The 11960-nt window shown below is 43.0% G+C and overlaps 1 protein-coding gene across 2 annotated transcripts in view; it reads right to left on the bottom strand.

The window, feature by feature from the left end:
* The window catches only part of mvb12a (multivesicular body subunit 12A), a 31287-nt gene extending 22613 nt beyond the window's left edge, over positions 1–8674 (bottom strand). The window contains exons 1-7 of one of the 2 annotated variants that reach the window (XM_037543208.1): positions 8537–8674; positions 4904–4990; positions 3937–4020; positions 3741–3840; positions 2969–3098; positions 1140–1280; positions 1–96 (exon numbers count right to left, since the gene is read on the bottom strand). The exon at positions 1–96 is cut by the window's left edge and continues 8 nt beyond it. In XM_037543208.1, the coding sequence (XP_037399105.1) occupies positions 1–96; positions 1140–1280; positions 2969–3098; positions 3741–3840; positions 3937–4020; positions 4904–4990 (638 nt within the window). In that variant the 5' untranslated portion in view covers positions 8537–8674. Of the gene's footprint in view, positions 97–1139; positions 1281–2968; positions 3099–3740; positions 3841–3936; positions 4021–4903; positions 4991–8267; positions 8398–8536 lie in introns of those variants that run through there. The other variant, XM_037543209.1, reaches the window with a different exon arrangement.
* Between the last annotated feature and the right edge of the window lie 3286 nt (positions 8675–11960).

Raw genomic sequence — 11960 nt, 5'->3', positions numbered from 1 at the left:
CCATAGATATTACTGCTGTCGTGTGACTCCTTGGACTCCTTATTGTCTAAGGTGCTGCGGCAGTGGCTGATCTTGGGCGGGGCTTGAGGCAGGTTACTGTGGAGAGTCAGAATGTGGACAATGGTTTTGACATGGGGTAAAAACACTAATAACAACCTTGGCCAGGTACACCTAACAGCCAGACCCAGCCTTCAGAAGTCCAGCTTAAAGGGAAAAATCTAATTAGCACATAAAACAAAGTAACTCGTATCCAGAGAAATACCTGTGCTGTCCCTGTTTTCCATCATCAACATTCCAGATAAGCTCAGAAGACTCGTGTAGGTTCTCTGGTGGTTCTGGGTGGTAAATAAAGAGTCTATATCTGTGTTGTAGAGACGTCTGAACCATCTCACACCAAACCCTCTGACCCTCTCTGATTACACCTCACACACTGACTTATGGAAGAAATCAATGAAATCAATGAAAAATCAGTGGAATTTCCCTTTTTGATTACAGAAACGTATTGGCATTTAGACAGACAGGCACACAGACCAACAAGCAGAGACAGACAGATAAATAAATAAATAAATAAATAAACAGACAGATAGAAAGATAGACAGATATATAGATAGCTAGAGAGAAAAACAGACAGACAGACCAACAGACGATAAACGGATAGACAAATACACAGATATATAAATAGATAAAGAGACAGGCCGACAGAGAGACAGAGATAGATGGATGGGGAGACAGACAGACAGACAGACAGAACTAGTCTTCACCTCTTGTTGTAAACATTGTTTTCTGTAACACTTATTTTAAGGCAGAACTAGACCACACCCACTTTTAACACGATTAATAAATAAGACAATGGTCTGAAATTCAAAATGCTATTTGTTGGTCAGGTCTGTGACGATTTTACATGGACTGACCAACTGGATTGGTGAGGCGGTGGAGAGAAAGAGCGCAAATCTCTGACTTCACATCATCGCCTTTACGGTTTCTCTCCAGAGCCCAAACACAGCACTGAAAAGCACCTTTAGAGTGCGCACTTTTAAAAACCAGCCTGAGAGGGTTGTGTTAGCTACAAAATAATGAATCCATAGAATATTATTTCAAGTGATTATGAGCCTCATTGGTAGCAACACTAACACACTTACCTGGGTCTGAGAGGAAGTGGAGGTCCGGTTGCTTCCAGTGAGAGTTGGCGCAAGTCTAGGCTGATACGGCGAGGCTTGGCCTGGGGTACAGGAGTGGAGAACGGTCCCTTCATACACCACAGAACATAACCCAGCATATCCCTGTAATAAACACACAGTCATCACACACCACAAAACACAACCCAGCATATCCCTGTAATAAACACACAGTCATCACACACCACAAAACACAACCCAGCATATCCCTGTAATACAGTCAAACACCACAGTATATAACCCATCATATCCCTGTAATACAGTCCTCCTACACCACAGTATATAACCCATCATATCCCTGTAATACAGTCCTCCTACACCACAGTATATAACCCATCATATGCCTGTAATACAGTCCTCCTACACCACAGTATATAACCCATCATATCCCTGTAATACAGTCCTCCTACACCACAGTATATAACCCATCATATCCCTGTAATACAGTCCTCCTACACCACAGTATATAACCCATCATATGCCTGTAATACAGTCCTCCTACACCACAGTATATAACCCATCATATCCCTGTAATAGTCCTCCTACACCACAGTATATAACCCATCATATCCCTGTAATACAGTCCTCCTACACCACAGTATATAACCCATCATATCCCTGTAATACAGTCCTCCTACACCACAGTATATAACCCATCATATCCCTGTAATACAGTCCTCCTACACCACAGTATATAACCCATCATATGCCTGTAATACAGTCCTCCTACACCACAGTATATAACCCATCATATCCCTGTAATACAGTCAAACACCACAGTATATAACCCATCATATCCCTGTAGTACAGTCAAACACCACAGTATATAACCCATCATATCCCTGTAATACAGTCCTCCTACACCACAGTATATAACCTATCATATCCCTGTAATACAGTCCTCCTACACCACAGTATATAACCCATCATATCCCTGTAATACAGTCCTCCTACACCACAGTATATAACCCATCATATCCCTGTAATACAGTCCTCCTACACCAGTATATAACCCATCATATCCCTGTAATACAGTCCTCCTACACCACAGTATATAACCCATCATATCCCTGTAATACAGTCCTCCTACACCACAGTATATAACCCATCATATCCCTGTAATACAGTCCTCCTACACCACAGTATATAACCCATCTTATCCCTGTAATACAGTCCTCCTACACCACAGTATATAACCCATCATATCCCTGTAATACAGTCCTCCTACACCACAGTATATAACCCATCATATCCCTGTAATACAGTCCTCCTACACCACAGTATATAACCCATCATATCCCTGTAATACAGTCCTCCTACACCACAGTATATAACCCATCATATCCCTGTAATACAGTCCTCCTACACCACAGTATATAACCCATCATATCCCTGTAATACAGTCCTCCTACACCACAGTATATAACCCATCATATCCCTGTAATACAGTCCTCCTACACCACAGTATATAACCCATCATATCCCTGTAATACAGTCCTCCTACACCACAGTATATAACCCATCATATCCCTGTAATACAGTCCTCCTACACCACAGTATATAACCCATCATATCCCTGTAATACAGTCATCATACACCACAGTATATAACCCATCATATCCCTGTAATACAGTCCTCCTACACCACAGTATATAACCCATCATATCCCTGTAATACAGTCCTCCTACACCACAGTATATAACCCATCATATCCCTGTAATACAGTCCTCCTACACCACAGTATATAACCCATCATATCCCTGTACTCCTCCCATGAACATAATGTAACTCACCCCAGGCAGGTGTATTGCTGAAGCATCATTTTGCTCTTGGCTGTCAGTCGAATGTCCAGAACAGCGGTTGTTACACTTTCCATAGGAACAATACGCACACACACTCTCTTCTTCTTCCAAACAGAGGCCTCTGACACACACACACACACACACACACACACACACACACACACACACACAGTGAGACTATGTCTTGCAGCATTTAAATAAACAGCCATTCAAATGAAAAACGATAGCCCATATAAACAAACCTTTAGGACAACACAAAATCTCTGGTTTAGCTGGCCATTCATTTTCTGAGTACTAAGTTTCTTGAACATTAAGCCCAAATACAAATGCAGAAAGCAATGTTTTTTGTCAGCCTATGTTTCTAATGTTTATATGACAATTTTTATATGATACTAAAAAAAGTTGTACAACCAGTATAAAATAAAAAATTCTCCATTCTAACCGTCCTAATAACACGCTGCACTCATTCAGCACTATCAGCTCTCAGCCAGGGTTAACAGTTTCTACTGATGAGCGAATGCTGAAGTATTCACTTCGCCGTGGTTTTCAGCGGCACCTGACAAGTTTTGGGTCCCATAATCCCTTAATCCACTGTTCGCTTTCATAAAGAAATAAATTAATCCAGGTTTTGTAGGCCCTGCCTGTCGCAGACCAGGCTGTATTAGATAATCCTGCAGTATCAGCTTTTATGTAAATGAAGTGCAGTGAAGGTGTAGTGAAGCTGTCGTGGTGATTTGGGTGGATTTTCCAGAGAAAACCTTACTGGAGTCCATGAACTCGGGAATGTAGTTGTATCCCTGTGGAAGTGTTTCTTTATCAGGAATCACCTTAACATCCGACACCACCATTCCACCAGACAGATCCTAACAGCAGACAGAGCAAGAGAGAATATAACATATGAAATATTAAAATAATCCACAGAGAGAGATTATTGTACCGGCCGCTCTGCGGCAGAATACCTTGCTGTAGCACAGGTAGTATCCAGCCTTCAGGGCGAAGCCTTTGGTGAAGTTTGCGGTGGTTCCGTCTTCAGTCATGCCGATCTGAGCAAACAACACGTATGGCAGGAACATTCATACACACTGACTAGTTATTAGGTACAGTGGGGTCAGAAGGTCTGAGACCCTCTAGAGAAAATGATTCTAGTTTGCGTTCCTTTGGAATTGAACAGGAAGTTGTTCATTACTGAATAACAATTCGAGACAAATGTAGAGATTTTTACACTTTAACATGAATGAATTGCTTAGTGTTCGTCTTCCTTTTGCCTTAATGACAACGAGCACTTCAGCTGCATGAACGCCACACATTAGTGTAAAAGCTTCTGACAAGGAGGGCAAATCCAACAGAGAGCCGTCCGAACACGAGCGGAAAAGATACGACTAAAAGAAAATCGGGCCTTGTCCGACGAAGTCAATTTGCCGGAATATTTCTTCTTCTTGATTGCAAAATTTCCCAGATTTTCAACATGGCTCACATTTTATGTTAATCCCATGCTATAATAACAAATAACCCCAGATTATATTAATTCCAAGCTAAAATAAGAACATTAGAAATAATTACAGGTTAAATTAATCCCATGCTATGATACAATCTGTAGAAATGATGCCAAATTATGTTAATCCCGTGCTATATTACAATCTGTGTAAATAATCCCAGGTTACGTTAATCCCATGCTATGAAGAAAAAAAGGTAACATTTTATCTCCTCATGTGAATTTAATCCCATCCAAAACCGTATTTAAGCACAAGTGAGGAGTTAATCTGGTCAGTGCGGTCAATCTGTCTGCTATAATCCCATCAGACAGTCGAGTTATCAATCCAGTCCTGAAGTTTCTGAATCTGAAGGACAGTTATTTTCAGTCTACTGACAGCATAACTCCTACTGTAGGAGTCAGTGGGGTGGATGGAGGGCTGTTGTCATGGTTACCAGGGTGAAATGGCTGGGGCAGGTGGTACCACTGGAGGCCCAGGCCATGGCAGTGATTGGCCTGCTGGAGGCGCCGGACACAGACATCTGCGAGAGAGAGAGAGAGAGAGAGAGAGAGAGAGAGAGAGAGAGAGACAGACATCAGTCTAGACCGTTTATACCAGAATAACAGCTCCTCCCTTCATCGTCTCAGCATTAACTCCAGATCAGAAAACAGTGTCACACAAACGTCCTAACTGGACTAAACCTCCTAAATCCTGTCCTAACTTCAGGATGAAGCCCAGCAGGGTCCTGACTTCTGTTTAAGGCCCGTTTCTCTGGTTCTACTGTAAAACGCGGCTTTCACTGGGAGATGTTTTTCTTTTCTAACTCTGCGTTTTAAACATCTCAGACGCTGCCAACTCGAACTCCACCGCCCCTCTGATCTCCTTCCTGTGTTAATGTAGATGATGGAGTATTACAGTGATGGTGGAGAATAATGAGGAGGCGGAGCTGAACGGGTGTCTGTTTATTAGGAGGAGGAACGTTAGTGCGCTTGGCTAAAGGAGAAATGGAGACTGAAACTGGGGAGAGGCAACACTGGTAAACTGATAAACAGCAGGGGGCGGTGACTCCGATAAACAGCAGGGGGCGGCGACTCCGATAAACAGCAGGGGGCGGCGACTCCGATAAACAGCAGGGGGCGGCGACTCCGATAAACAGCAGGGGGCGGCGACTCCGATAAACAGCAGGGGGCGGCGACTCCGATAAACAGCAGGGGGCGGCGACTCCGATAAACAGCAGGGGGCGGCGACTCCGATAAACAGCAGGGGGCGGCGACTCCGATAAACAGCAGGGGGCGATCTCACAGCATTCACTACTTACAGTTAATCACACTTTAGTTCTGTTTGACCTTATTAAAGACATAGCAGAAGATGTATATGGTGGTGGTGGTGTGTTAGTGTGTGTTGTGCTGGTCTGAGTGGATCAGACACAGCAGTGCTGCTGGAGTGTTTAAACACCTCAGTGTCGCTGCTGGACTGAGAATAGTCCACCAACCAAAATATCCAGCCAGCAGCGTCCTGTGGGCGGTCCTGTGGGTGGCGACCACTGATGAAGGACTAGAGGATGACCAACACAAACTGCAGCAGCAGATGAGCTGTCAGGTTCTATATAGCAATCAAGAGGCTTCAACTATTGTGTCAAACACTCTCGGTGGTATGGGGAACCGTTTTCAAAAAGGTTCTATACAGAACCATTTACAGCATGTTCTCCATCAATCTTAAGAACTCTTACAAGATGAAAAGAACCCTTTAATCATGCAAAGTGTGTTCATTAAGTGTTCATGGTTCCATACAGAACCACTTTCCTTACTAAAGAACCCTTGGAGAACCATCTTTTAAAGAGTGTCATAAAACTCAACCAGTTCATGTAGGAACTTTCTGTGAGGAGCTTTTAGAGGGGGACGTCTGGTTCCTATCACCACCACTGTGAACCAGAGGAGCTACAGCAGTAAGTCTGACTGATCAAACTGGTTTCCACAGCTAAAGCGCCACGGTCAGCATTCCCCTCAGCGGAGAGCGAACACCTGATAGAACCTCCTGCAAACAGCGAGAGTGAAAGTCTCTCCGCAGACCGCAACGTTCCTCAGCTTTTCCGTGCGGAGACAGATTTTCCACCAGCTTTCCCGAAACAGTGAGCCATCGTCCTCCGGCCGGACAAAGAGCCTCTGTGCATTTAACCCGAGTCGTGCAGGTCACACGGTCAGATCCACACCGGATAACATCACACTTCCTCTGCACACTTTAAAACGATGGTTCTTCAAGGGTTCTTAAGCAAAGAAAATGGTTCTATCTAGAGCCTTTTTTAAATGGAGTATATATGGAACCAAAAAGGTTTTTCCATTGTAACAAGCCTGACACTGTGACAATAGAAGAACCCTTATTTGGTGCCAAAAGCCTTAAAGAACCCTTTTCAAAAAGGTTCTATATAGAACCATTTACAGCCCAATCTGAATAATGATTTCATGATGCAAAGAACCCTAAAATCATGGTAAAGGTTCTATGAGTCTTCATGGCTCTATATAGAACCATTTTATTTTTTAATAAAGAACCCTTGAAGAATGATCTTTTTTAGGACTGAAGCTTGACATTGAAACAGAAGAGAACCCTTTCCAAGAAGGTTCTACATCGAACCATATACTGAAGAACACTTTCACAATGCAAAGAACCCTTTAATCACGGAAAGGGTTCTATGAGTGGTCATGATTCTATATAGATCCATTTTCTTTACTAAAGAACTCTTGTAGAACCAAGTTTTTTTAAATGTGTAAGAGACGCTTAGGAAACTTTAAAATCAGTCACTGCCCTGCTGAAAGAAGACCATTAGATCCATTAGGATTCATACCTAATGGTTTTGCTTTCTACTAAGAATTGGCTTGATGGTTACCATTAGAGACCACTAGCTTCCTGTGGAACACCTTTAGATCCTATTAGAAAGTGCATTTAAGTGCATTTAGAATCAGACACTGGTCACCAGTTAAACCATAAGTCCTTTACACTGTGATATCAACCCATTAAAAATGGCAAAACACATTACAGAACCATCAGGAACCAACAGAAGCACTTAATGGTTTTTATGGGTTTTTCCAGCAGGGATGTCGGGATGCCGCGACACCATGTTATAGTTGGAAAATAATGCGATATTGTGGTAACGTGATCAATATCGGCCAGTACTAGACTCTTAAAACAGATGGTTCTCCAAGGGTTCCTGAGTAAAGACAATGGTTCTACCAACCAAAAATCAACCAATCTGAGACTATTCCTCAATGGTTGAGCGAGCATCACAGTGAACTCTCTCTCTCTCTCTCTCTCTCCTACGTACCATGATCTCCACCACAGACTCTTAAAACAGAGAGTTCTCCAGGGGTTCTTTAGTAAAGACAATGGTTCCTATTCAGAACTAGAATTTCATTACATGTTGAAATGGTCCTTCAGATTGACCACATACAGGTGCTGTATATGGTTCTACATTGAACCCTTCTCAAAATGGTTCTATGTAACTTCCCACCAAAAATGGTTCTTCTATTGTGACCACTAGAGGAACCCTTTTTGGTCCTACATAGAACCATATACGACAAGATTGCCATCAACCTTCACATTTCACCATTCAAAGAGCTCTTTAAGCATGTGGCAGTTCTATACAGAACTCGAGGTTCTAAACAGAACCACTCCCTAGAACCACTCTAAAGAACCAGCTTTTTAAGAGGGAACGACAACACAACTTCTTCAGTAGCAGTAAAGGAAAAGGAGAACATCCACCAAAGCAGTGATGGTGCCTCCAACATCTGACGGTCATCAGGTCTTCCAGGTGTTCACCTGCTCACCTGGTCATTAAAGGTGTGCTGGGAGTTCCAGGTGTGCTCAGTGAGCTTAGGTTAAGTAGGTCATGGTCCCATCTCGTCCTAATAGTGTTCAGCTTGTGAAGGAACCACTAAGCCCTCGCTAAAGGCCGCCAGTCCCTGTTCTGTTGCTCTCTGTTTTCCCCGGATGACGCTGTTTATACAGCAGCTAACCTCCCTTTAAAACGGCCTTTTAACGCGGAGTTAATGAAATATGTCGGCAGGAATGTCGGAGCTTAGCCGGCGGGACTCACCGCGTACTCGTGGCTGAATGTTCAGGATCCTCTTCTGGAGCGCTGAGCCTGTAAACTTTCCCCAAAACACGGAAACTTTTCCCGAACAACGAAGAGGAAGTGAGGAGCGTCTCCGGACTACAACTCCCAGCATGCACATCGGTGGAAAAACACGGAAGAGGCAGCCGTGACACACACACACACACACACACACACCCACGCACGCGCACACACACACACACACACACACACACACACACACACACACACACACACACACTCACTGTCTGTCTCTCTCTCTCTCTCTCTCTCTCTTTCTGTCTGTCTCTCTGTCTGTCTGTCTGTCTGTGCCTGAAACTGCACCACCAAGATTTAATAAACCATTTTATGATCAAATTGGAATAATTATAATAAAATAAATTAGTTTTTAACAAGGATAATAATTTGGTTGTTATAGTAATATTGATATATTGATTAACACCAATAACACTGCAGTATATTTAAAATTATATCTAAAGAATATTTGAAGAATATTAACGTATTTATTTATTTTAAAAGAAAACACGCACAGCTCTCCAGGTTCTCAAGTGTTCTCTACATGTCTAGGAAATTCTGTCAGATGATGCAGCAGTGCAGGATCATAATCAAGTCAAATTTATTTGTAGCGCTTTTTACAACGGATGTGGTCACAAAGCAGCTTCACAGAATTCCAGAAAAGACAGAGTTTTAACAGGAATGTAAAACCCCCCGATGAGCAAGCCAGGGGGGACGGTGGCAAGGAGAACCTCCCTCAGAGCTGAGGAAGAAACCTTGGGAGGAACCAGGCTCACCAGGGGGGACCCGTCCTCCTCTGGTCAAACTACCTACAAGTGATTATACTACTAATATTAATAGCAGTAGTATTGGTATTAGGAATAGCTGGGAGTCTATGAGAACATCAGTGTAGGGTGGTCAGCTAGTCCAAGGCAGGTGGTGGCAGCTGGTCTGAAGTGGGTAGCAGGAGGGCTCAGCAGTCAGTCTTACTTCAGTGTCCGGCCGGACATATGGGCAGACGTATACTTGGAAAAACGGCAGGGAGAGGGAATTAGTTTTATTCTATCCGTTTGTACATAAACAGGGAATGTGAACATTTCCAGAGTGTGGCTAACGACTCCGGCAGATCTGACTATGACAGCTTAACTAACAGGAGGGAACCAGAAGGACACACAGACACGGCAGCACTCTGAGACAGTCTGGCATCCCTCCGCTCCACCGTCCACCAACCTGAGTGACCGCGTGCGAGCAGCGGGACGACAGCACCAGCGTCTCAGTTTACTATAATTCCCTGTGTCCATGGACCCCTGGATCTGCTGCCTTTATCTAGGGGGAACATTAGCTACCAAAAGCTGAACTGAACAAGTGAGTTTTCAGCCTAGTCTTAAAGATTGAGACTGTGTCTGAGTCCCGAACAGTTTCTGGAAGATCATTCCAGAGTTTGGGGGCTTTATAAGAAAAAGCTCTTCCCCCAGATGAAACCTTCTGAATTCTGGGGACTATTAATAAGCCAGCGCTCTGGGATCTGAGTGGTCGTGATGGCTCATAATGAGAAATAAGGTCTTGCAGGTATTCAGGAGCGACACCATGTAGGGCTTTATAAGTCAATAAAAGGATTTTATAATCAATACGGAATTTAATAGGCAGCCAATGAAGTGATGATAGCGCTGGACTGATATGATCAGATGTTCTAGTTTTAGTGAGGACCCTGGCTGCGGCGTTTTGGACTAGTTGGAGTTTGTTTAAATTCCTGCTCGTGCATCCTGACAGTAGCGCGTTACAGTAGTCTAGCCTGGAAGTAATAAAGGCGTGTACTAGTGTTTCTGCATCACGCAGGGACAGGGCATTTCTGATCTTGGCGATGTTGTGAAGATGTAGAAAAGCTGTCCTAGTGATGCCGCCTGTGTGTTGATCGAATGATAAATCTGAATCTATTATAACGCCGAGATTTTTTGCTGCTGATCCAGGTGCGGCTGGAAAGTCGGCGAGATTTAAGATTAAATCTGGTGATTTACTTCTGGCTAATTTTGGACCCAGAAGGAGAACCTCTGTTTTGTTACTGTTTAATAGGAGGAAGTTGCGTGACATCCAGCCTTTCACGTCTTTTACACAGTCCTCCATTTTCTTTAACCGGTCATCAGGTTTGGCTGATCTGTACAGTTGAGTATCGTCTGCATAACAATGAAAGTTTACGCCATGGTTACTTATAACGGTGCCTAACGGTAACATGTATAGAGTAAATAATAAAGGTCCTAATATAGAGCCCTGCGGAACTCCAAATCTCACTTTTGAATAACTGGAAGATAAATTATTTACACTGACGAGCTGATAACGTTCTGATAGGTAAGATCTGAACCATGATAGGGCCGTCCCTGTGACTCCAACCATGTTTTCTAACCTTTCTAGCAGAATATTGTGGTTTATTGTATCGAAAGCCGCGCTGAGGTCAAGTAGCACTAAGAGAGATATGTAGCCTTGATCAGAGGCAAGAAGAAGATCATTAGTTATCTTAACTAGAGCCGTCTCAGTGCTGTGGTATGGCCTGAATCCAGACTGAAATTTTTCATATATATGGTTCTTGTGTAGATATGAACTAAGTTGTTGGGCCACAGCCTTTTCTAAGATCTTAGATATAAACGGTAAGTTAGAAACAGGCCTGTAATTAGACAAAACGGTGACATCAAGATTTGGTTTCTTGATCAGAGGTTTGATAACTGCTAGTTTAAAAGCTTTGGTTGTGTTTTGGTTATCAGTCCATCCTTTATAGATTAATTCCTTCAGGACCATCAGCCAACTGTGTTTTGCACACAGAGGAATTAGACCTCTGCATTTAACCCATCCATGCAGTGAAACACCCACAGACATGCACACCAATAAACACATACACACTAGGCGGCAGTGAGCACACTTGCCCGGAGCAGTGGGCAGCCCTATCCACAGCGCCCGGGGAGCAGTTGGGGGTTAGGTGTCTTTAAAACAGCGGCTAAGCAGCAGCTAGAAAGAGAAAGCTGATAATGAAATAAATAAAAAGAATGTAAAACAATAGCTAAAACATTCCAAAGTCCTCTAAAAAGTTAACTAGAACCGAATTAAACAGCGTCAGCATGATTGCAAGTCGTTAAAGACTAAATGTTTAAAATGTTCACGTGACACAGTCAGTAAAGATTTAAAGTTTCCTGTCATATAATGTAAGACGAAAATCCAGATTCCCATTTTAGCCGTTCAACATGAAATGCAAAGAAAAACAATCATTATCTGTACTACACTCTTAAGAAAGGGTTACTTAGTAAAGAAATCGGCTCTATAGAGAACCATCACTCAAAGAACCATTTGCATGCTTAAAAGGTTCTTTGCATGGTTCTTTGGATTGAAAGTGTTGTAAATGGTTCTATATAGCACCAAAAATGGTTGT

This window comes from Pygocentrus nattereri, chromosome 12 (assembly GCF_015220715.1).
Source record: "Pygocentrus nattereri isolate fPygNat1 chromosome 12, fPygNat1.pri, whole genome shotgun sequence".
Lineage (NCBI taxonomy): Eukaryota > Metazoa > Chordata > Actinopteri > Characiformes > Serrasalmidae > Pygocentrus > Pygocentrus nattereri.
The sequence above is the reverse complement of the archived record's forward strand: the minus strand, read 5'-3'. Positions and strand labels throughout refer to the sequence as shown.